General features: G+C 42.7%; 2 protein-coding genes across 4 annotated transcripts in view; both read left to right on the forward strand.

Moving 5' to 3' along the window:
* The window catches only part of LOC102047789 (cell surface hyaluronidase-like), a 50,707-nt gene that overhangs the window by 6,395 nt on the left and 18,261 nt on the right, over positions 1–26,051 (forward strand). Inside the window, exons 8-17 of the mRNA XM_055715878.1 lie at positions 1,958–2,163; positions 3,741–3,810; positions 4,439–4,567; positions 5,569–5,654; positions 7,018–7,149; positions 7,270–7,305; positions 8,152–8,304; positions 9,857–10,034; positions 15,345–15,560; positions 23,536–23,744. Coding sequence (XP_055571853.1) covers positions 1,958–2,163; positions 3,741–3,810; positions 4,439–4,567; positions 5,569–5,654; positions 7,018–7,149; positions 7,270–7,305; positions 8,152–8,304; positions 9,857–10,034; positions 15,345–15,560; positions 23,536–23,744 — 1,415 coding nt within the window. The remainder of the gene's footprint in view (positions 1–1,957; positions 2,164–3,740; positions 3,811–4,438; positions 4,568–5,568; positions 5,655–7,017; positions 7,150–7,269; positions 7,306–8,151; positions 8,305–9,856; positions 10,035–15,344; positions 15,561–23,535; positions 23,745–26,051) is intronic.
* The window catches only part of CEMIP (cell migration inducing hyaluronidase 1), a 114,079-nt gene that overhangs the window by 5,954 nt on the left and 82,074 nt on the right, over positions 1–26,051 (forward strand). The gene's annotated exons all lie outside the window — the stretch shown is intronic.

Below are 26,051 nucleotides of genomic sequence, written 5' to 3' on the forward strand. Positions count from 1 at the left end.
GCTACTGTAGTCTTTCATGTCTAGTGTTGCAGTGCGTAAAGGTCACTTATATTGTGTTGCTGAGCTATATATATATAATTCAGTGTCTAGAGCCGTATTAATCAGCTGGTGTTGGGCACACCGGCGGGGCTGTAGCCTGTGTTGTGGGCAGCGTTTCCTGCTGGCACATGCTACTGTCACAGTGCTGCAGGTGGACTTGTTTCCAAGCCGTGATATGCCAGGATTGATCAGATATTGGGGTTTCAATCTAATGGCACAGACCCTTATCTCAAATGTAAGTGATCTTTAAATTATGTTATTTCTGGCTAGGAGAGTGATCAATATAGTTTTGTGTATGTAAGTTTTCAGGGCTGCCATGTGACTTTGAAGCTGTGACTAATTGAATTAATTAAAACTAAAATCTGGTTTCAGATACCAGGCTGGTTTTTAATGCAGCTGTCTGAAGCACAGATTAGCCAAACTTCAGCTAAATTGAGAAGAACGAAACTCTGCAATTGTGATGCTGTTTAAACCAGCGAGCAGCCTGTCGTTACAGTTTCCTTCCAAAAATAGCCTTCCGTGGCCTGCTTAGCACAGCTTCTGCCCATCATTTGGAAGGGCAGAAGTAGCCAGGCTTACTGTTCTTAGCAGGCTGGCGAGGACACTTGCATTTTTTGTCTAAATCCATTTCCTATCTGTATTTCTGAGACTCAGCTGGTAGGGACGCGTTCAGCACCACTGCATGCATGTGGGCGCTCTGTTGCCCTCCTGGCAGCTCAGTCCCAGCTCCTGTACCTGCGCGCAGGCTCTCGGTGGATTTCCAAACCCCTATCAGTCAGGAGCTGGGTGCCTGGTTGTGTTGTGCCTGATTTCTGGCTCTTTCCTGAACACCTCATTGAGGCAGCGACAAGAGCAGCAGATGACAAGTTTGACTGCCAGGAAAACAATGAAATCCAGTAGAGATATACCTATGGGGACTATACTGCTTGTGACTCCAGATGTTATGTACAGTTGCAGCCCATTAAGGGGAAATCACAGGATATGAATCTGAAATGGATTTAGTTCAAGTATCCCTCTGTATACAAAAATAACCACGTAGGTTAATATTAGTTAATCTTGCAGCCTTACAGAGACATACCTCTGACGTCAACAGGAATTTTGTATGCCTGAAGAGTGAATAAATATGCTGACAGGGATCATTTGAGTACAAAGTTAAGGTTTCAGTAAGGTTTAGTAACAAATAGCTGGTATTTTAGCTAGCCTGATTTAGTATTTACATTTAAAAGAAGGATTTGTGAATTTATCTTCATAAGACTGTACATCAAAGGAGGCTTGTGCTAAGTCCTCTTGGTCAAATTAGGGTTTAATGCAATATCCCTGTGCATGTCAATTAATATTAAATAGACTAAAAGAGTAAAACACTATCTCTGCCCAAGCTGATCATTACAGGAATGAAGTGGCCCTGCACCTTCTGGGAGCGGAGGAGAAAGAACAGAAACCTCGTTAATATAAATTACTTCACATGGTGCATTTTAAAGAATTTCTTATTTTATTTGGGAAGTGTTGCAGTCATGAAAATTTCTAAATTAACCATTCCAACTTGTTGGTTTAACACGAGACACATTTATCTTTGCACAGCTATTTAGTCCATGACACTGAATCAAATATTCTCTCTTAGAGCTGAGGGTGGTTTTAAATCCAGTATCTTGCAATTTGCCTTTAATTATGCCTGTGATCTTCCTCAGAGTAATTTTAATAGCAGTTTCACTGTATAAGAAGATCAGTCCACAGTTATGCAAACTGCGTGTAGTTCAAGTTAGCTCCAGGACTGATGCCTGTGGAGGCACTGCTCGCTGTGCAGAGGGGTGGCCAACCCACTCCGTACATACTTTGGGAATTTATTGATGAGCAAAGCACACCAGTTATAGTTCCTACTGCTGTTAGCGTCGCGATCTATGGCCTGTATGCTTTTTTCCAGGTAAAAGACACCATTGGCTATGACACTCTGGGGCACTGTTTCTTCCTTGAAGACGGGACGGAGCAGCGCAATACATTTTATCACAACTTGGGTCTCCTCACGAGGTCGGGGACCATCTTGCCTTCAGATCGCAATGAGGCGATGTGCCTTGCCATCCGCAGCCATGTCTATGGGAATTACATTCCGGTGCCCAGCACCAACTGCATGTAAGTGCTCCAGGAGCTGTACTCAGGATTTGCACCTACCTTGGGCTTTATAGCTGGGTCCCAAAGAATGCTGTGGTGAAACTTTTGAAAGGTGCTATTTGATATTAAATGAAAATTTGTAGCTTTTCCTACCATTTCTCATTTTAAAAGAATTTAGCTGATTGACCATCTTTTGCTTGTGAAGACATCTGTTAACACCTGCCTGAGTCCCAAGCAAGGAGTATTTGCTGCTGGTTATTCCTGTCGGTGTTTCCTGAGCATCATAAATGTGTTAGAGCACTTTGCTCGTTTCTGAACCCCTTTCAAAAGTCTTTTTAGTAAGATGTTGAAGGCTCCATGGAATCTGTCCGATAAATGCAAGTTCCTTAGCCCTGGCATAGGCGGGCAAAGATACCACTCACTGCAAAGGGAGGTTTTGCCTTTTTTCACCAGGGCAGAACTGGGGCTGGAGCATCTAGAGGGAATTGGTCAATAGTACACAAGTATATGAATACCTACAGTACATCAGGAGGTTTAGTGAGAATGCAGAGATTAGCATAAACTACAGTGAGCATCATTTAACAATAAACAATATCCTGATATAGCTGACCAAAGTTAACTTCTGTTTTGGAGATTGATGAGCTGTAATGTGGCCACTCAGGGACACAGGTGCTGGTCTGACTGGTGTTTGCGAACACGGCTAAACCAAGGAAATTTGTATTTTCATATTTTCTGGAAAAGGATGCAATGGCCAAACTCTACTTATTATGATTTGTGTAAATAATCTAAATGAATTAATTGCAATTATTGTTGCAAAATACTAAGGTTGCTTATATGGTTAATGGAGATTAATGTGGTTCTCTTAATCCAAACAAGTGTGGATTCTTGATTATGTAGTAGTTAAGGTGAATAAAAAAAATGATTGAGTCTACTTAAAATGATCAGATTCATTGGTATGGTCATAAGAAAAGGTTTACAGTGGGTTTTTTTTTACCTGTGGTCTTTATTTCTGCAAAAGATGTTACCAAATGAAGTAAGACAACAGATGACAATGTTTTCATAGCTATACCCGGCTTCTGTTTGTGCCACTATTGATCTTCCCACTGAAGCAAAAACTCCTTATTTGAACAACCTTCAAAGTGATACCTCCTTAATCTCCTGCTGAACAAGCCATTTGCAATCTGCAAGGACATTTGTTTTGTTTTCCACCTAGAAACTTCGTAAATCCATAGTGAATCCCCTACCTCCTGCCATTGCCCCTGAAGTTCCAGTTCACTTTTCAGACACTCTCCAAGCTGCTTAGCTTAAAAAAAAAAAAAGAAAAAAAAAGACATTGGGTTTCCTTAAGCTGCATTTAACAGAGCATGGATTTTGTGTTAAGTCTCATATAATTTACAATAGGTTCAGCATGTGGCTCCATAAATGACCATGTCTGACATTACTAGATAGTTTCTTTTCCTTAAAGAGTATCATTAAAAGGTTGTGTGGAGTTTTAAAGTCAATAGGAGAGTTGTGGCTCAAGTCCAGTGCAACGCTATGAAAATGTATCCCTTCCTGTTTGGTAACTGCTTAGGATCATTTTGATTTTGATTTTTCAGGGCTGTCAGCACATTCTGGATTGCAAATCCAAACAACAACCTAATAGAGAATGCAGCAGCTGGTGCTCAGGTAAAATCATTTAATGGCAAGAGCTATGCTTTGCCTCCAGTTCCCATATATTCTGCTCTTATTGATGTCATTAACTGTCAGGGCAATGAATTTTTAGTAAGCCATCATAAAATTTGGATATGTATTTCTGCAACTTTGTCCCTGTTAAGAACGAGTATTTGCCTACAGTTTGTGTGATTTCTCTCACAACTGTGGCTGGAAATAGTGTGTGATGTCTCTTAGCAGATGTTGATTTTTATTAGTAGTTAATAGCTAAATAAAATTTTATAGGTGTATATATAAATATATACTCTCTCCTTGTTATTATCTCTGATGTTTACCCAAATCGTATTTGTGTTTAATGTGCCTGCATAGCAAAGCCTGTGTTTTCTTACAATCCGCCTGAATTTCACCCACTTTGTATGCATTTTTAAAACCCATGTGTGTGCGCCCCAGGGACCCACTGTACGTGGCAAAGGATACGTTGGGAGGTGTAAGAGTACGGGCTGGTGTGTGTCCCCCGGGACTGGCAGGTTTGGCAGGCTCAGGTTAGAAATCTGGCCAGCGCAGTGGGAAACCCTAAGTCCCCAGAATTACCTGTATTGTTAATTGTAGTGTCCCATTTCTTGGACCTTCCTTTGTCTTTTAGGATGTTGGGATATGGTACATCTTCCACCGGGTTCCTACTGGACAGTCTGAGGGGCAATATCCAGAGGGACAGGCTGAACATACCCCGCTGGGAGTATTTTACAACAACAGAGTCCACTCCAACTTCAAGGCATGTGGATGATTTTCATACGTTTCTGTCAATATAACAGTACGGCATAGGGCTGACCCTGTGTGGTGCTCTGAAATCAGATGATTATGGGCATCTTACACTTGGATAAATGTCTTTTAACACTATATTGAAACACAATCGACTTTTGGGGGTGATGCTCTTTCTAATTATTGAAGAGGGAGCCAAGCAGAATAGGGGTCCCATTTCAGGCACTTCACTGGGCTACCTGTGTTAGACGGGGTATGTCCAGCCCATAGGTACACCTGCTACTAAGTGAGATTTAAGGAATGACAGGCAGGATACTGGGCATTTCTGTTGGCCACAGTGGTGCAAGGACATATAGGGATGAACAAAAGTTGTTTGTGCCAGGGCTTGCTCATCACCTTTCAAAAATAAGACCAAAAATTGAAGGGTAATTCCAAGAAAAACACTTCCCCCGCAAATACAGTGTTGACAAGAAAATGTAAGCTATAAAAAGCATTTTTAACTTATTTCTCAGGATTCTAGGTTGAAATCAGTGCTGTTCTCTGTGCCTTGTATATTTTACATTTTGGTCCATGACAGCTGCTGCTTTAGCCCAAAGCCTTTCAGTTGGCTACAGCAGCTCATGTTCTCTTTTGACTGTCGGGGGACTCGTCACTCTTTATTTAAAGCCTTACTGCTTAACAACACTCTTTTTCCAAAAAGTTATCAAGAGCTTGGCAAAGTCCTTTATTGCTTTCTGTGAGGGAGAGAGAGAGAGTGGGAGTTCAGTGCCTTGCTTTGGGTCAGAAGACAGCCCAAGATGCTGATGCATAACATATGGCAGGGCAGGCTCTGTCCTGACTTCGGTGTGCTATATCCTGTGCTAATGTCATGCTGAGTGGTGCCAAGTGACACCGAAAGGGAAGTGAAAGCCCAGCCTGCAGGCACTGGCTGCCCACGTTCATTGATAAAAATCTGGGCTCTCTGGTCGCTGTTGGGTGGTCTGTTAAAATAATAGAAGTCACGTGCGTTTTCAGGCGGGTTTGTTTATTGGAAAAGGAGTAAAGACAACAAGAGCCAATGCTGAAGATCCCAGAGAGTATCTCACTGTCGATAATGCCAGGTAAGCATATGCTGTATGGCTCAGTCTTTTGGATAATTGTATTGCTTCTTGGCTTCTGGATTGTATTTAGCAGATCATTAATGCCTCATTATGGCTGGAGTATCTGAAAAAAACCCACACAAGCTATCTCTGATGTGCAGAGGCAAATACTTCATAGTTATGCACTGAATCGTTTCTGTTATTGCTGACCAAAAATGATAGGCGTGCACTTGGGGTTATGAGGACTAAGCAGTGAAGCACGTGAAAGGGGATCCAGATCCCATTACTCCATTGGCACATTTGTAAACTCCAACAATTCTTATTAATTACTTAATAACATACATCTTATATCAACTTACAGATGATGTAAGAGGCTGCTGAGACTGGTCTAGCATTAATGAGGACAATGACGTGGCCTCAAAGCTTTTTGTAACTGCTTTAAGATCTCCGAGTCCCCTTTCTCAGGGTGGAAGCTGGTGAATTAAGGCCATTTTCTCACTCACTGCAGCCCCATGGGTCTGGGTGAGGAGGCTGTGGCAGAAATCAGCCACCGCTCCTGGTAAAGCCTGGGCTTTTTTCCTTCTCCATCATACCCTATCGATGCCATGTTATTATGCTCCCATATGACTGAAAGGGTGACTTTGTGTCCCTTTGTGAGATTTCCCTGCCAGGATCACGCCCTTGGGCACTGAGAAGGCACATCCCTTAGTACATCAGCTGGAAAAAGTAGAAGGTGAGGGTAGACTCAGACAAAGCAATGGTGATTCTTTTCCAAACATGGCACAAATATACTATTAAGACCCAGCGTGGCAAGAAATAGCTTGCAAGAAGTTAAGAAGTGTCCAGTTCCCAGGGCAAATCCTTTTATATGATAGCTTGTCTTTCAGCAGACACAGAAGCATATGGAGGTCTGGTCTGTACATGCGAGGAAAGCAGCTCCAATTACCCTGTTGTCTTTGCTGAATGAGATTCTTGAAAGAGCCTAATTGATTTTCTAGGATCAGCCCAGGGATTCTCAATTGGCCTTGTAAGGACAACTGCAAAAGGACCCAAGTGACTTGGGAAAAACATTCTCTATGCCTCTAAATCACACGGAATCAAATTAAGGAGTAGCTGTGGATCCATTGAAGTCTAGTGAGAAATCGCCTGTTGATTTTGCTGGGAGCAGAATTTCACCCTTATGAGTGTTTCTTGTTCTCTGCTTTGTACCAAAGCACAGAAAGGAAATCAAGCTAATGGCCTGACACTGATCCGGGGCGTATCGCCTCCCAGGCCCATCACGCCGATACTTGGAAACCAAACGAGGTCTGCCAGGCACGACCTCCTCTGTCTGAGGTCGGTTCCTATGTCTCCTGTGCCACATTAACTGAGCTCCTTGCTTCAGGTTTCACCCACATCAAGATGCTGATCCTGAAAAGCCGCGAGTTCCTGCTGTGATTGATGGTCTTATTGCTTTTAAAAATAATGACCATGGGGCTTGGGCCAGGGGCGGCGACATTATTTTCCGCAACTCGGGGTAGGTTACTGTAATTATGTGTTATATCATTCCCCTCACAGCAGGCATGAATAGGCCTGTAGGCCAAACTCACTGCAGACATTCCTCATCATTTACACCATTGTGTTTCTTCTGTCCCAGGTTTTCAGACAATGGAATTGGACTCACTCTGGCAAGGTAATTTCTTAAAATGGACCTTCTTCCCACTTTTTTCCCCCAGTGTAACAGGCTCAAGAATGGAAGCTGAGACACTCCCCTAGTAATTACTGTAAGACACAAGAAAACCTCACATTTCCCTCCCAGACCACATCAAGTCTTCCCTGGGCTGCCGTTAACACAAGGGGCAATTTAGCCTTTCATTCTTTTTGCCTCAGCACATCTGGGGAATACATCTAACTGCCGAATATTTCCTTTTGGATGGTAGGTCCTGAACCAGTAGACTAAACATCTGGAAACATCTGGCTCTGAATTTGGGGAGACTTTTCTTCTGCTGTAGCCTGGTGGAGCAGCATTGCCTGTAACTCGTGTGCTGCCAGGGTGGGGGGGCTGGGATGGTCCCAGGTGGTGGCACGGCAGGTCTCCTGCCTCCTCTGCTGGTGTCTACTGTGCTCTTACTGCTCTCATCTCAACCCCTCTGGCCAAAGACCTGCAAAAATAAGCTGTATCCAAAGCCCACTGCAGTCAATGAGAATCAGTGATATTTAGCTCCTGCTTCAGAAATGTAGCTAAAAATTTATAAAGCTACTCGGTATAGCACAATTAAATGTGTATATATATATATATAAGGTAGAGCTAGTTTTACCCAGACTGAGTTCTCTGTATTACTGATGCCTGAGCACTGAGCTACCTCGGCCCTAACTTGCTGGTTCCTATAGAAATTTTAAAGCAGACTGTTATAACAGTGCACGCACTTTTTTCAAAATTAAGAAAGGAATTCTACTGTGTCTGTGATAAAATTAGAAGTGTTAATTAATCAGTTGCGCCATGCTGTATAGTTGTTACCTGGTGTTTCTTTGCTTGTAGTGATGGGACTTTCCCGACAGACGAAGGCTCCAGCCTGGAGGTTACGCGCTCCATTTTTGTTGGAGAAAGCAGCAACACTGGCTCCCAGGGAGGCCAAAACAGCTACTGGGGAAAAGGGGCAAACGGAGAATACAGAACACTGCCCCGAAACAAGTGAGTTATTCTTCTGCCATTTCTTCTTGGTGTTAGTGTAAGCTAGAGGAAAAGCCTCAGGAATGAATGTGACTACTGACGAGTAATCTATACCAGGTGTTTAAATTATTATACAGGCCAGAAATAATAAGCATCCGAATAAACTCACTCTTCAGGCCAACAGCTTGAGAGCATTCTCGACTGGATGTGTTTGATTTAATTTTCTGCTTAATTTATTAGTCACTGGAGAATGGGTTAGAGAATCGGAAAGATACCAAATGGCTGTTGTGTAGTGCTTCGGTAGCCCAGCATCAAGCTGCCGGCACAGCTCCCATACCCCATGCCACTGTCCTTCCTGCCAGCATTGCTGGGCAAACGTGGCCGGTTTGACAAAGAATAAACCATTTTTCATTATTGCATCTTCTTTCTCTCTCAATAGCTGTATGCTATTTTCTATTTTGATAGCAGCACAGCCTCCTGTCTAGCAACCACAGTACCTGCCCACATCCCCATGGCAAGATGTGCTTCCCCAAGCCTAAATTCTACCCTAATGTATGTTTTTGGTGATGCTCACCAATTATTAAACCCCCTATGAGGAGTATAAAATTAAGTATTAAGCAGTACTCAGCAGACATGCCACGCACACAGTTCTGACTATGTATGTCTCAGCCATAAGTAACCCAGGAATGGGATCTGTGTAGGACAGCAAGAATAACCAGAGCTATCCTCAGTTATTATCCATGTTGTTATTATAATTGCAGTTGCAAAAAAGTTCCTTTGCAGTTCAGACAAGCTCTAATCATATTTTTAAGCAATTTACTCTTGGAAAGGAATATGCCAAAACGTCTGATATCTGTCCTTTCATTGTCCCATAGTGCAAAACAGGATGTAGGGGTTGTACCAGACCCAACTACTAAAACAACAGGTCTGGAAATTGGAGAAGAATTATTTCTTCTCCAGTGGTGTCTCCTTCAATGCTGATGTCTTGACAACCTGTCCATGGACTGATACTGCAGAAACTGCTTTTCTGTATGAAATGCTGTGAGCTAGGTGTTAGGGATCTTGTGTGACATGGCTTGTAGGGAGAGGTGAAACTGTGCTGTGCCACTTGCTACTTGCTTCCAAGGAGGCACTTGCCTCCAGGGAGTGTGACTGATACCTTTTTTTCAATCATACTGATGTTTTCCTGAGAAACCCGTCTGCCCTGGAACAAGGAACCTAATGTCAATGCTGCCACACAGCCCTCTGGGTCTTCCCTGTGGCGATGAACTCCTGGGTGGTTGAGGACAAGGGTTTTGAACTGCTTTACCCCAGCATACAAGCCTTAGGCAAGCTGATGAGTCTTTTTTTTTTTTTTTTTTTTTTTTTTTTTTTGGCTCTTGAGCCTTATCCTGTAAAGGATGTTCAACAGAGTTTCATCTTTTGTCAACTGTGTGATGAGTGTCCAGATCTCAGTTTTGGGAAGGGAAGGGTGGTTTAGCTACTCGTTAATACTTTTCTGTGCCTTCCAGAGCAGACTCAGAGTTTGCCCAGGCTTTTAACACAGGACTGTGTTTTGTTTTAAATCCCACAGAACCTTCCCTATTCGTGGATTCCAGATTTATGATGGGCCTGTCAGGATGGCAAAATGCACTTTCAAGAAGTTCACCCCAACTGTTGATAGACACTCAAGTGCCATCGGGTTCTTCATGAAAAACTCCTGGCAGATAAGCCCCCAGAATAATTTGTCACAGATCCTGATGGAGAAAAGTGTAAGTAAGAAAAGCAGAAATGTGTGCTGTTAGATGTGCAAGTTTTTGAAGTTTTTAGAAGTGGTGAAGGATCTACCCTAGAGCAGGAATTTCCAGGCAGTGGTACATGTTGTGTTGGTACATACCATTGATTTAATTTTTTTCTTTTTTTAAAATTAAAGTTACTTATAAGCCAGTAAAATGTGACAGTATCTTATGCCTAGGCAGACATACATTAAAAAATCTGCATTAGAGGAAAGTTTCACCTTGTAACCAGGAGACCCAGAACACTACTTTTAGCTGGTGTGGCATTACCAGCTTGTATATACTGAGGACCTGGTGAGGACCTGGCCTTGGAGGTTCTGAGGGACACGGAGGAAGTGTCAGGGGACAGTAAGCTGCAATACAACTCCTGTGCAGAAATAGCAAACGTACTTAGAAGCAAAGCCATGACCCAGCTTCCTGGGTCAGCACTGAAATTCCTGTTGAGCACCACAGGAGCCTCCCTTGAGCGGTGACAGCAGAATGGGGCTCTCTATCTCTGCCTTGGCAGGAACCGTAGGATGCTGAGCAATTCCAGTCCTTGTTCTGGATTCCTGCAGGGATCATGGCCCTGCACGCTTGGCTTAGGAAATGATAGATTCCACCTGGCATGCTCCCAGGGATCATAACCTCTCCTTAGCATTTTTCAAACAAGGTCCATGCTTGTTAGGATGTCCATGAACTGTAGTAACTTTGGCTTGAGGTTTGGCTTTATCTTGAGGAAAATTTCCATTGCTCTGGGATTGACTAATACCACTGCCTCTGGCAAGCAGTTAGTTTGTCTGTCCCCTCTCTGGTACACTTCAGACCAACAACAGGAGGGTATTTCATGAAAGGTTGACGTTGATTGCTGTCACAGCTCCTCTAAGGAAAACACAGTTCCTGTGTATTTTAGTAAAGAGGTCTTAGTTACCTGAGATGCTTCAGGGACCTTTGGAACAAGAAGAAGGGCTAATTTACCTAATAATACCTTCTTTATGTCCTCCCTTGGGGAAATGGTTATAAGGTGGTCAAGGGGAACAGGAATGACAAAATCAACCTGGAACCAAGGAGGGGGGCTTAGAGAAAAATGTATGATGAAAAGTTCAATTGGTGGGATGGAAGAGTGGAAACTTTCCTCCAGTAATGGCTGTAGGACTCAGTCCAACAGAATGGTTTCAGGCAGATGATATCTGTACACATTAGCAAGGGGATGATTGCATCTTGACTGGCTGAAAGTGCAGCTTTTTAATACAGTTGCACCATTTGAGGCCAATAAGCCTGTTAAATATCCCAGCATTTTTTGACTGAGAGGCAGTTTAGTACTGCAGGGCCTTTAAGATCTGAGGCTTTCAAGGTAAAAATGGTCAGAAGACTTGCTGAATACTTCTGCAAAGCAAATGAAAATAGTACAGCGTCAGTGGCAGCCTATTAGAGAAAACCTAATGACATTATCCCAATAATTATTATATGTCCATTTCCAAGAAATACCATTTCTGTAGTTGGTATTTTGCCAACTTAAAAACCATTTATGTTTGTAACCACCTGCATCCCAGCACTTTTCTGTTATATCTGGATTGAACCCAGATGTGCTAAATCTGATTTCAGACTTGAAGGACCACGGTTAGTTTATTGTTTTGTCGCTAATTGCTAATATGGGACAATATGTCTTTGACTAGTTAAGATAGAGCCTGTAGACAGTTTTAATTAATTTTCCATCTCCAGGCTTCATTTTATTACTTTTTAAAGGGTAGCTAAGTACTAATTCCCTAAAGGACAATCATTTTACCGTTGTTTTTTGAGAAGAAATTAAACATTACTGCAAGTTGTATAGTAATGACAAAACTATTAGTCATGCTGAAGGAATAATTGTATAATTAATCAGACCAATCAGCAGATTGGTTAGACAACAAAATAATACAGCCAGTCAGGTCTTGTTTAATTCTGGCATGAAATAACAGTCAAGTAGAACAGAAGACCTAAATAGTACACTCCACAAAAAGTATTCTAGGTGCTTTTCCACCGACAAACTCAAATCTCACGTATTAGGATACTGTGCATTTATCAATAGCAACATTCTTGCTAGGCTTGTTTGTTTGTTTTAGAAAGGGTGCCTTTTAAAAGTGATTTCAAAGCAGTGGAAGCAGTAGTTGGTCTTAACCCACCTGAGGGCATGACTGATGATAGTGGTCTCCTGTCAATCTAGTTACTGTGAGTCAGTAGGACTTTGAGCACTCAAAGGAGATGGCCCCAGTCCAGAACAGAGCCATGCCCAAACAGGACACTTGTGCATAATTTCTTATGAAAACCTGGTGTATCTCTTTTTAGTCATAAAATAGCAGTGCATTCATCCCTCTGTCCTTTTGTTGCACAGCTCTGGTAGAGTGAGGTGAGGAACAAGAGGTTGCATGTGACCTTTTGGACTCCCATGAACAAGGCCACCTCCAGCAGGTGCAAAAGACTCATAAACTGTTCCAGTTCACGTCCGTTGCTAGTAGCCCCTCTGGTTATTTTTCCCTGCAGCCAGGAGCTTAGGAAGGATTCAAGCCTATTCTACTCCTCACTGTGCCACACTATGGCATCTCTGAAACTCCCTGTGACAAAGAAATCCCAGTGGTCTGTGTTGGGTGGATCTGTGGCCCCCAGAAGAGCTCAGAGGGGTCAGCAGTGGCTCCTGGCTGTGGTTTAGCGACTCCCATGGGATTGCAGTCCTGCTTAGCTAAGATAGATGGGCGCTTCCTAATGTTGCCTTTGCTATGTTTAGCTTGTGTTGTCTCAGTGCTGGGTTTCTGTGTCAAAGCAGAAGCTTGCAAACAGTTTGTGATGGGAAAAAGAAAAGCAAACACTGAGTTAAAGTGCAAGCCTGTTATCCCCTGAAAAAGTGGGCAGAAAAAGCCGCACCCAACCCTAAAGAGACTCCTGACCAAAGGGAACTTGGCAGGGGAAGAGCTTGCATCACTCCAGCAGAATAAAAGCCATGCTGACGGGAGCAGAGGCTTTGGGTGGTATAGAGGAAGGTTTGCAACGCTAGTTGAAAGTAGTTTCCTTAAAATGGTAACAGTGATAACAGCAATACAGCTTTTGTTGGCAGCTTGTGCCAACACTTGAATTTTAGGAGAAGTTACACGTTATTAGGATGTTTTCCAGTACATTATTAATATTTAATATAGCAAGTGCTTTGCGATGCAGTCTTCAGGACTTCTCTGCAGGTGTGTTAGGTGTGCTGCCTTTGGACAGGTTGAGTTAGCATATTCCTAAGAGGTTACGTACTCACATAACCATCACCTGTTAGATCTCCCTGTCAGGCTTCAGACAGGTAATTCAAGTAACCTTTATACCGTATCAGTCACAGGTAGTCCACACCTAATGGAAACTGGGAGTCTGAATAGTGGTGTGGTAGCTAGACACGACCTGTCTCTGCCCCCTCTTCTAGCTCATTCCTGGCTCCATATGGACATACCTGAGGAGCTGAGTCTTGGCTCATGTGTGTTCACTTAGAAAAAAATACATGTTGCCATAGCTGTAGCTGTAAACTCAGTGCGCCCCTGTCCTGCACTGTACAGAAGTAAGGTCACCTTGAGACTTACAAAATAAGTGACATGACTTGTTGGCATTTCCACTTTGTTTCTGACTTTCAGACTTTCGGGAGGAGAATGTTAAGAGATCAGATTAGCGTTAGCACCAAAACTGTCTGCTGCTGGATGGAAACACTGAGAGTGTTAACCAAATGTAAGCTGTGCTGGCTGTGCCTTGGTTTGTTTTGAAGTACAGACTTTGTTTTCCTCCCCAGTGAAGTGCCCGTTTTAAGATTCATCTCCGCAAGTGCACTGTCACCAAGTACTAATGATGCAGCTTTGAGCACAGTGTTTATGTTTTTTTAATATCTCCTCTTTTATAAATTAAAATGAAGGAAAACCCCCAAGTTTTGGGTTCCTCCTATTTTGCCAAGTACCCCTTTGGGCAAAAATTTTCTGCTGTAAGAAAAGGTTTGAAACACTAAAAAAATTTATTTACACTTTACATATCTATATATACTTTATATACACTTTAAATTTCCATGTCTTTGAGCCTTCTTTAAATAAGACTGCTTCCGGTGTTTGTTTATAAGACTCAGACAAGAAGGTGGCAGAAAAATGGTTCTAGGCTCTAATTTAATTTTAAAGGAATAAAGGCTTTTATTCTGCAAGTAGCTCATGCTGCAGTGGTTCATTCTTTTTAAGCCAATGGGACTTTCCACCTAACTCAGAATCACAATAACCTTCCTATTCTCCAAATCTGTTCTGTTTATTATTGTTAAAATAAAGCCTTTAAAGCGCTTAGTAAACTTGCAGCCCAAGCGTGCTGACCCTAATTCTTACTCATGTGCACAGTCCAATTAAAATTAGTTGGGCTAAATAAAACAAATTACAGTTCTTTGGGTCAGCGTGATCCAGTTGCTATTTATGCCGCCTGCTTTTATACACATTGCTGCAGGATTCATTCAGAGTGCTTGACCTGGAGTAATTATTTTCTTGATTGCTTCAGAACTTAATCATCACACACTGTATTAATTTTCTCTGCAGATATTAAAATAGTCTATGCTTTTTAGCTGAACATCTGCAGTTTCCTTGTTTTGTTGGACTTTCATATCAGGACAAATTCTTTTACTTAGCTACCAAAAAATCTTGAAAACAGGCCTACGCATAACGAGGATAATGCTGCTTCCTGATATTTTTCTTTCCTAGAAAAATTCTTCAGGGGCCATACTTAAAGGTCTTTTCCAACCTAAATGATTCTATGAGTCTGTATGTGCACAAGAGCCAGTTCTCAGAATTGCTGTCACTTTTACAGGGTTTCTAAGATTTTAGGAGGAACAATTTGAAAAAAAATGGCACTCAGAACCGTTTAGAGCAGCCATTGAAAATATACGAGAAAATTCACTGTCTAATAATTTTTGTTTCTTTGATCACAGCTGTGATATTCCTCAATAAATTTCATAATCTTCCAATACTTCCCTGCCCTTTGAGTCATCCTCTTCCTTTTGTCACCGCACAGTTTATTGCTGTGTGATTTCAAGGAATACATGGTTGTGTGGGTGCATTTCAAAAAGTCTCATTTTTGTGAAAATATCTCCCGGGATTAAGAAATGAGGGGGAAAACCAATACAGTTGGAAATCTTTCTAACTTTGGGGAGGCAAAACAAAACTTTTTACTCATACAATAGAGCTTTCTAGTTCTAACTGTATCGCTGTTTTGGCTGTTAAAACACTGCAAACCCAAGTCCATCCTTAGAGCTAACCAGTAATTTTCCTTCTTATTTTCTCCTGCTAGGTTGGACTGAAAGTGTTTTTTGGCAGATCAGGCCAGTGGTTTGGAAACAACGATAATGACGGTGACAAAACATCTGTCTTCCATGATCTGGATGGTTCAGTGACAGGGTATCCGGACACTTTCATAGGTAGAGCAGACAACTACTTGCTGCGTCACCCCGGCTGCTTGACTGTCCCACGCTGGAACGGGATGGTGTGTACTGGGAAGTTCGCACAGGTAACGGGGGTGGTGGCAGCAGTGTCGCTGGGCAGGTGGGGTGGGTGTCCTCAGGTACTCTGCTGAGGGGCCATGGAGTGAAGCCTACTCAACACTCCATAAGATAGCAGGTGAATAATAAATTGCGTATAATTTTACTCCTCTCTGTGTTATCTGCCTAATTCCAAGGACTCGGTAAAGCTCCTGTTCATCCATGGCTGCAAGGAGCCCTGTCTCTTCCCATTGTCCACAACCAGCTGCAAGTTGAAACTGAGCTGGGAGAGAGTTTGCTGTTTTCTAGTTCCTGTTTCCAGACATTTGTCCCCTCTATCGTGGGGCTCTAGTGCATAAGTCTTGTAAATCAGGTTTCAGTAATGGAAGGTGTTACTTCTCTGATACATCCCACTGCATTCAGGATGGTGAAACGGGTGGCTGAGAGACAAACTCACACTTACCTCTGATTTCCCATCCAGAAATCACTGTCTGAGGGATGTTCAGCCTTAGGCCAGGGTGGTCTTAAACCTTCACAGCAGTTTTCTTCAGCCCGCTGGAGTTAGAGACTTTAACTGAGATGTTGACACCTTGGTCGAAAGGGCTGCAAATCCCCAGTAACCTTTCAGTAGGGAAAGAAAGGAAGAGGAATTTGTAAATGGAGGGAAAATGTGACCTCAGAATCAGATCCTGGTTCATTGTATGTTGCTCAAATTTCACCAAGACCTTTGTTGTGGATGGAGCATACTATAAATACATGACTCACCACAGCTTTCACAGTCACCCGTAAGAGACTGCAGATGGCTCTCCTTGCTCCTTTGCTTCTAAAGGATAATAATGTATGTACCAAAAAGGTATCTAGGCCTGTTAAATTCCAGTTACTCGGACATGTTGCGAGGTGTCCTCTCTCCTTGTGCTGAACAAGCCAAAGATTAAGACTGTGGTGGGTGTGCACAGTGCCATGTGGCTTGAGGTTGGAGTGTGGGTACTGGGAACCCTCACACCAGATCTGGCTTTTGGAAGGACCATTATGTTCTTTTGATCCCTGAGAACAGCCCTGCGCTGTCAAATAAAGACTACAGCGGGGCGCACTGCTGGATATGAAAGGCAAGGGTGGATTATGAAGTGATCTTAAAATAAGATCAGTGTTCTTGAGATACATGAGATACAGCAGGTGTGTGTTTGTTTATTTAATTATTAAGAATCTTCTGTGCAATTGAGAGCATGCTGCAAACTCTTGTCTCATTGGGAGTCAGCAGACGTTGCCCAGACATCAGCAGGTGTGGCACAGGATGAAAGTCTACCTGAAGTCAGTGAAGAGCGGGCAGAGCTAAAATTGCCTGGAGAGGAGCAGGCTGTCAGGTTTCCCTTGTTGGCATGCAGATTAGTGAGCATGGGGATTAGCAGAGCCTGATTTCCTACAGATGCACCTCAGGATAGGTTTCAAACCTAGACTCATGGTCTTTCCACATTGGGAGATTTCTGAAGGTGCTTTCTCTGTGGCTTCTCTGGTGTGTAGTAATGTGTGAGCCTGAACTCCAGGTAGTCAGGCACAGCGCTCTACTCCCCTTTCCCCAAGGAACTTTTTGCGTGACACTTTTGGGAGTGCAATTATCTTTGAGACCTCTATACGTAATAAGTGCACAGCCAATTCCAGATTATGCATGTCTCTAAGCTAAAAAAATGTATATGCATTTGCTTTAGCTGCACAGCAGAGAGCAGGACTAGCTATTTAAGTGTCTAGACACTGGGTTTATGACCCCTGGTTTGCTATTGACTAGGCATGGAACAGGATTGGGCTCCTATGAACCACTCCCATTGAATTAGGGCTTTGTCCTTGGCACTTGGTTTTGCTCTGTGTCTCTAGAGAAATGATCCTCTCTGCTCTGGCAACCTAACAGTTAAATTGAGAATTGTAAACAAGTAGGCATTTATATTTTTATTTCTATTAATATCCTCCCGGTTATGGCACTCTACACGGTGAGGCAGTTTTTCCACCATAGAAAATTTCCTTGGCTAGGTTTAGGCAAGCATAAACATTTGCTTCTCTGGGATCTGTTCCTTACCAGTGTTTTTCAACTAATCAGCATCCAGAAGGATGAGTAAAGTTCATATTAAATGCTTCACTTCATGGGTTTTGGGTAGGGAAATATATGTATGTGCAGGGTAGGAGAAATTGGTCCCGTGCAGCAGGGTTTGGTTTAATTTGGAGGGTATAATTGTTGGAGTATTTCAGCTTAACCCTGATTCTCAGCACGTTGACTACTGGTGATTCATGTGCGTGCTACACTCTGAGCGTCATACTTCAGCTCAAAAGCCTGAAAGAGTGAATCTAGTTATGGAGAAAGATGGTTTGCTTTGATCTTAGCAACTCTATTACAAAATCTGTTTTTCTTTTCCTTTTCATGTAGCTCTGGTAGGCAACATCTTTCATCCTTCCCTAGTGCAAGCAGGTGAAAATGTCCTCTCAGTTCAAGGAAATAATGACTCCTACAGTACTGCTGAACTGAGCCCAAGATAGTCAGCCTGGGGATGGGCTACTTGGCATGGAGAAATGAGATCCAGGTCCTTCAGCTAACGTTGCAGGCAGATTCTTTCTGAGCAAAGCACCTAGAGTTCGATTAATTTCTTTTTGCTTGGTTTCTCTCATTCACTTCTCATGCTTTTCCTCACCTGGATGTAATTTGCCAAGGAAAGAAAATGACTGGGGAAAACCAGTTCCTGTGGCAGTGTTTCTAGCTCCACAAAATCCTGGGGACAGATGGTCCTGAGGGTGTTTTAATCCAGCAGCTCAGGTTGACATCCCACCTTCCTGTGCTTGGTTTGTGGTCCCTACTCTCCACCACCTCCAAGAAGCATCATGCCACCTTTCCCACATGGTGTCTAAGACCTTCCTTCAGCAGAGAGCACTAAGAAATGCCTTGTGCTTTGCTTGCAGTGTTGCCTTTTGCTACCAAAGAAGGGTTCTGGGACCAGTTTAAAATAGTGAAATTTACCCAAGCAAGAACTATCGGGTCTGTTGATTCTGGAGCTTGTAGGGTTGTTGTAGTCCAAACAAGACCAGCCCCTATGCTTTTTAGCGACAGCTGAAACTCTCATGTTGTAATGTACATAAAGTGAGGCTTTAAGGAAGAACACTAAATAGGGGGAGACTCACAGGGAAATCACAAGAGTTGGCAGCACCACATCTGGTAATCTCTGTGAGTCACTCAGACTCTGCCAGCAGGGCACTGAGGTCCTTGGTGTCCCAGCAGCTGGTGCAAGAGCCAGTAATAAAAGAAAAATGTAGGGAGAGGCTCATCCCATAGTTCTCTCCATATAGCTGGGTGAGATTTCCAAAGCACGGAGCCAGAGACTCCTCAACACCTGCATTACTGGTTAAAATATAAATGAGATTCCTAAACCATTTCTGAATTTTATATAAATTGTAAGGCAAGTGCCTTGGCTCCCACCGGGTAGCTGAAGCCGTGCACTTACTGCTTTCTTGCAGACTTTACAGCAACTCATCAGGAGATGCTGTGAAATTTCTCCTTTTTGGTATTAGTCTTTGTTAAAACAAGCAGAGATTTTGGCAGTATGTGCTATTTCCTTTTATAAGCTTAACAAGGTGTGGCTCTTCTAAGAAACTGCCATGTAACTAGATTAGTGTCAGTTTCAAATTAACAAAAAATTAATGCCTTGCTATTATAAAATACTTTAGAAAATGCTGTTGACTTTTCACCAGTTCGCTTAGTCACTACCTTTCTACAGGCAGCTAAAACAGAAATTATTCCACTCCTGTTAGCTCTGTTTCTGCAGCGAATGTTTGCAAGTGCACCGGTCCTGCATCCCCAGGTTACATACCTCCAGCTGGTATTGTGTCCTCAGTACCTGTAGCTGGGTTTGGTACTGATGCTTCTCAATGTAAAGCAAGCAAGAGAGGCGGCATGTAGCGAACGGTGCTTTTCTAACCCCAGGCCTAACCGTTCAAACCCAGGTATCTGCAGTTCTTGAGGACTGTCAGCACCTCACAGACTGGGAAGAAGGAAAAGCCTGCAAGATATTCTTCAGCTGATGGTGTCCGTATTTGAACAAAGAGGTCCAATTTTGATCTCTGATGTATACCGATGAAAAGCCAAAGTTATCTTGCTGATATCAATGACACCTTAGCATGTCCTAGCATGTCTTAGAGAAAGAAAGATACATTTCTTTTTCTTTTCAGAAGAGCTTTAAAGTCTTCACTTGGGTGTTTCGTACAGAAAATGTTTTGCCCTGGGAAAATATCCTTTTTGATGGGGAGAAGGTATGTTTTGAGCATCTCATTTTTAAGGTATTTTGCCCCAGCTTGACAGCTGACAGCACAGCAGGACAAAAGCAATGTTAAAGAAACCAGAAGGCAAGCAGACCTTTTCTCACTGTTCCAGTACTTTGTGTATTGCTTATCTCCATACTCGCTATCCAGTTGAATAGCAGATCCCCCATGAATTGTAAAAGAACTTATCTTCTCAGTTTCACAACCTACTTGGGAGAATTGCCATGTAAGCACAGGGAAATCTGACACATCCTTTTAGCGTGAAGTGTTAAGCAGCTAAAATGACAACTATGTCCATTAAACCTTCCAGGCAAGTAGAAGGCTTGCGTTTTATAACATGTTAACTAGCTTTTCTTCTCCTACTACATTAAGCTATCACCACTTCTCATATTTTGAAGTATCTTTATGACCCACTTTCTTCTTGTATATATTTTGATAGAGCTAACCAAAAATTGTGGAGGTGTTGCTAAGGAAGATGGATTTTTCATTCCAGAAAAAATTATCTTGCTGCTCTCCTTTTTGCTCCTACTCACAAGCATTTTGGCCCTGCAAAGGTAGATACACGGAAGAAAAGTGATAAAGGTTTCCAAGTTCATTTTGAACCAGTAAAGGTGTCACGGAGTAAAGGCTTAGGAAGAAAGCGGCCACGCGGTGACATCCTGAGAGCACTATGCTGGGACAGTGGCTGATGTTTCACCGACCTGGGGCCAGTGGAGCTCAAAAGGTTCTTTTTACTTTGTTCATCTCTTTAGGAATTAAAAGCAGCCTTTGGTGGATGGATCTCCTGGGATTTTTCTTGAGTAATCTATTCATCTTGACTGCAGTCCTAAAGGGGTAACAAAACGCAAGTACTAGGACTGACGTGAGTCAGCATCACAGAAGGGAGGTCAGGGATTTCATGAACAGGGATTGGATTCCCCTCTTGTCCCTTCTTCCCTGAGGGGAGAGGCCCAGAGAAAGGGACGAATGGGAAAATGTGGGGTGCTGCTTTCTGTGCAGCTTGGTGTGTTCAAGAAGGACCAGGCCACCAGGACTGATTCCAGAGCTGAGCCCAGTTGCTGCAGGAAACATCTCAGCTAGTCCCTCCCTGCTCCCAGTCAGAGCCCTGTTGACTAGCGATGCTCCACCTGGGCAAGAGCCTCTTCGTGTAGGGTTTACATTGCTTGATCAGCTACATGTGGCCTCCTTTAGGGGTAGATGTTTTGTAAGATCCACTGGATACACATGTGTATTTCTGTGGGACTGAAAATCACATCTTTGGTGGCTTGCAGTTCTAAGGCATTCTCTCAGTGGCCACTGTTGGTCATTGCTGGAGACAAAGCCAGTCCACAGATATTTCTGTCAACACAGACGTGGCATTTTCCCTTGTTCTAGTAATCACTGTTCTCAAAACAGCTGTCACCGTTATCCTGAGTGTCAGACCTGTGACTTGTTCCCTCGGCACTTGGAGGAAAACGCTTCCAGCAAATCTCTGACACGCTTTCCTCATCATCTTACTGAAGCACTCTGCAAACTCTTCCAGCACTTTCTTGAATTCATTAACAACCGTTGTAGAGAGCAGCTTAGGCCATGCATAGCACTCTCGCTCTCTCTTTTTTTCTTTTTACCCAAGTACCTCAAGGTCTATAAGAAACGTTTGTTCTTGGTAGTCTGTAATTTAGGAACTTTTGGAGCTCATTGAATGCATTTCCTTCCCTTCTTCATTTATTTTATTATTGGTGCATTTAATTTTGTGGTAAATGCACAGCAGCTACCATCGTAACATTCTGTGCTTGAAGGACACAGAAGGAAATAATGTGAAAGTTTCTGGTGGTGGAACAGAAACTCTTGCCTCTTACTCAGAAAGACACAAGTGGGGTATTATTTTGCAGTATCAGAGTTCATTCCAACCGTTTTTTGTCACAAAATGCTGTTTTGATTGAGAACAATTAATACATCGATGGGATTTCAGGTCTGAAGGTACCTTACTGATTACCTGATCCAACCTCAGCACTTCCCCATCTGGGTGGGGACAAATGAGATTGAAATGTGGTTTGTTACATTCCCTGCTACTGACTTTCTAATCATGGTCTGAATGTGAAGGGAAAATAGGTTTTCCTCCTTGGTTTCGTAGATACAAGAGGTCTTTTATCAGACTGTAAAAACAGTTATTCTTCCTTGATCCATCATGAACGAGCAAATGTGCTGCTGCTCAGAGGCTGGAGTGAATTACTTGATCAATAGTTTCAGCCATCAGGAAAAAATCCTGTTTAATGCAATTCTGCGATACACTTCAAGGGTCTGCAGATACCACTCAGGACAGGTTTTCATCATTAAAGTGCAATGGTGTAAAAGGAGGAGTGGGCTGAATATCCAAGAAATATTTACAACCGTTTTGGGATTATTTCTTTGGCAAGAGACCCAAATTTTTAACTTGAGCATTCAGCATGAGGCTGATGAATTTGGGGTGAGGTGGGGGGTAGGCGGAGGTGGGCTGTCTTTTGGAGGTCCTGAGGAGCACAAGCTCAGCAGCAGGAGCAGATGCAAGCACAGAGTCCTTCTGAGCGTGAAACTGGAACTAGGGGCTGAACTAGCTAGAAACCTCAACTAAAATAAGCCCATATATAAACCAGTGAGAGAGAGTCTGGTTTTGCAGAGCTTTCTGTCTGTGTAGACAAGAAGGGGAGAGACAGGCATGGAGGTATGAGGGGCCGAGGTCTCATAGCCCTGCATTAGAAGGCAGATATCCTGATAGATGGAGTCTCTACCTCAAAGGCAGAAACTGTTTAAAAACAATTGTGCTGGATGGATGCTCAGAAGCTCAGACATTTCTGAGCTAATGTGGATTTTTATGTTGGATAGTTTAAGTTTGTGATGTAAAGAGCACTGTGCGGGAGAGTGAAGGAAGCAGAAGTATAGGTGTCCTCACCTGTCCTTGCTGCTTTTGAAACCCTTCAAGGTATATGACAAGCTGTCTGCCACAACCCTGCATGCCGAGACAGATTATATGACGGGTTGTGCATCCTCCTTTTGCAATGGAATTTCACCCCGGCAGACGCAGGTAAACATCATGTGTTCAGCCTTAAAACTAACATTTGCCACATGAATTTGCCTTCATTTGAGTGATGGCAGGACAGAAAAAGCATACAGCTGGGGTGTAGTTTGTTTTGAACTACAGGCCAAGGGCATCTGTTGGTCCCTGCACAGAAGAGCTCTCCGCTGAAACCTATGGAACACAGTATTTAGTCTGTAAGGTCATACAGTCAAGCCATCAAGTTTTAGCCCCCCAAATTCCAGCCTAGTCTGCTACTTGAGAGAAAAGATGTGGATTCCATTAGATACCTGGACCTAATCCAAAGCCCATTGAAATAACTCAAGTTTTCTGTATTTTCAATGGAATAAGCCTGTTTTTAAAGTGCAGTTATTTGAATTCATAAAAAAGAGTTACTTTGCAATATTTCCTTGATTACCCTTCTCCCTTAAGATTCTGAATAGTGAACATTTTTATGGTGCTGTACAATTCATATCTCACTTCACGGTGTCCCCACGAATGGCAGCAGATGCTATTTCTGTTTTACCTTTTTATTTGAACTGGAAATGTTTCAGCAACTTTCCAAATGTTCTGAGCTCTTCATTGGCAAAAACCGTTTGCAGGCAAAAGTGATCAAATGCACATGTTATGGCTGCGCCTGGCTGGTTTAATGGATATGTTTGTCATTTTCCTTTCACCCTCAGCTTTATATTCAGGCCAGACGCCCTGAGAATCTGACCTTACTCATTGCCAGAGCAGCATACCATTCCCATCCCTTGCGGCTGCAAGGCGTGAACAGAGGAGCTCCATACCAGCAGTACCAGCCTGTCGTCATGCTGGAACAGACTTATATCATCCAGTGGGATGGCAGAGCACCTGAGGATATTATCCTGTACCCGATCAACTTCAACAGGTACTGCCCTATTTTGCTAGAAAATGCTCTCTTTTCAAACTGTCTGGTGCTTTAACAATTTCTCAGGATATTCGCAAATGACCTTTCAAATGTCTCAGCAATTTCTGAGGGCGTGGAAGCAAGGTGTTAATGGCTGGCACTTACGGATGCAAAGAGATGATGCCTCTGCTTTCACTTTATTTCAGCTTTTTTGATGTGCAGAGACATTTCTCTTTCCAGAAAGTTTTGAAACAGAATCCAAGTTAGTCCTGGCCTGCTGTCCCTGAAATGTCTCCAGAAGAGCTCTGGCTCTTGTTCATTTGTTTGTACTAGTTGCTGCACACATAATTTATCTCCTATATATATAAAGTGCAGAAATACATCAGAATGTGCACAGAGCTTTGCATCTTTGGTAATCCAAACAGCACTGTAATCACTGTTTCTTTTTACATGAAGTTTAAAAACATTAGGACTCAGTACAGCAAAATTGTAGGCTATGCTGTATTTATATCCCATGTTTTCTTCTAGAGTTATATAAAAGCAGGGTATATCCATTGTAGATGCTGCTTTTTTTCCCTTGCAGTCTATTTCATTTTGCATAAGTTAATTTATGGGTTTTAGTACCATTCCTCTTACTTTAGTGAAATGACTTGTGCTTTGCACTGGTTAGGAGAGTCCTGCAATCCTACCAGCTTAGCAGTGACAGACATCGCCGTGCTTGGTGCAGAGGAGACGCTGCAGGAGATGAGCACCACAAAAAAACCTAGCCATCCCCTTGGGTCCTGCAATTTATGTGACTCCTTTGGTTATTGATAAAAACACAATACAATAAAAGGACAGAGGTATGCAAATGAAATCTTCCATGGGTACATACAACCCAGCCAGACACAGGCACAGGCTTGCAAAGCAGATTTTAGACAGTTTGATGTGAAAGAAGTCAGAGGCACCGAGGATGTGAAGCAGCACATACTGCTGGTAAATCTGGCGGGTTCCTAAGTCCCTCCAGTATTATCCACCAAACCCCACACTCATGCGCTGCTCCTCCAGCAGAGCGTCGCTGCGGTGGTTTTAGCTTAGGACAGTTTTGGCAAAAGCTTGAGCTGTGTTTGGTTCCCCTGAACTTTGGACCTGAAGAAGTTTGGGGAAAAATACTGTCCTTAGTTCCCATTATGAATTCCCATGGGAATGTAGCTGGGAAGGGCAGCGTTTTCTCTTTCTGCAGTGCCCGTTGTGGGGAGTGACAAATACCTGGTCCTCTTGATTTAAAGATGTAGTAGCTGTGGGGCTGTGACCGAGTTGCTGGAGGATCAGTGTTTGGACACTCCTGTCACAGAGGAATTATTGGAATTAAATCGCTGCTTTTCTGTGTTAATAGATCTTGGTGCACTTTAAGGAAGAGGAAAACCCATTAGTCACTCTCAGGGAAGCCGAGCTTTTCAATTATTATCTGTCTTAAAATGATTAGTTATTTCCTTGCGGTTGCAGAGCCAAGTCTTCTGCTGGGTAACTGGTGGTTACTCTGTCACTGTGCCAATTAATACTTGCCAAAGCTTTGGCCCATGGTCTTTCAAGCACAGTGATTCAAATCTGAAGGCAGCACTCTGGGTCTTTGGTAAAACTCAGCTTGAAGTTTAGCTCTTGTTCAAGCAGCAACTTCACTACGTTTTACTATTGAAAACCACAATGTGGTTGTGGTTCTCTTGGTCTTGTGTTAAACAGGGCAAAGGTTTGTAAATTTTTCTGATGCAGGAACAGTTGGCGAGGTATGTGTTTTGAAGAACTGTAAACAAGAAATATACTGTAATGAAGGAAAACCACAATTTTACTTCATTTCATTTAGAGCATCTTGCTAAGGAGTAATTGGGAATTAAATATGTGGCTGCTCTGTGTACACCTCAAGTATGCTGGATGCAAACTACCACGAGACGTAAGGCTGGTGCAGTGGCAATAGTGAAATGTCCAGACTGCATGCAGAAACATGGAGAAATGAGAATTCTGTGGAAGGGTTAAGGAACTGAGGTGAAAAAGAGGATTTAGGAGGCTGGAAGAAAACAAGTGCCTGCCTAAGCAGTTCCATGTATAATGTTTTTTAAACATTGTATTCCAGTCCTTTCTGGAATGGAAGAAATCTCAGATTGTGGAGCCCAGAGTAATCAGTTAGAAAACTGGGGAAAACTTTCACCTGTCTCAAGTGGCTTTATGTTTTGTTTATTCTTTTTTAATCCAAAATACTGAACAATCTGCCAAAAATAAGCTATTAACATCTGTGCAGAATATGTGAATATGTTTTGGCAAACCAAAAAAATGTTTGATGAACTTTCATGTCGG

Source organism: Falco cherrug, chromosome 7, assembly GCF_023634085.1.
Source record: "Falco cherrug isolate bFalChe1 chromosome 7, bFalChe1.pri, whole genome shotgun sequence".
Lineage (NCBI taxonomy): Eukaryota > Metazoa > Chordata > Aves > Falconiformes > Falconidae > Falco > Falco cherrug.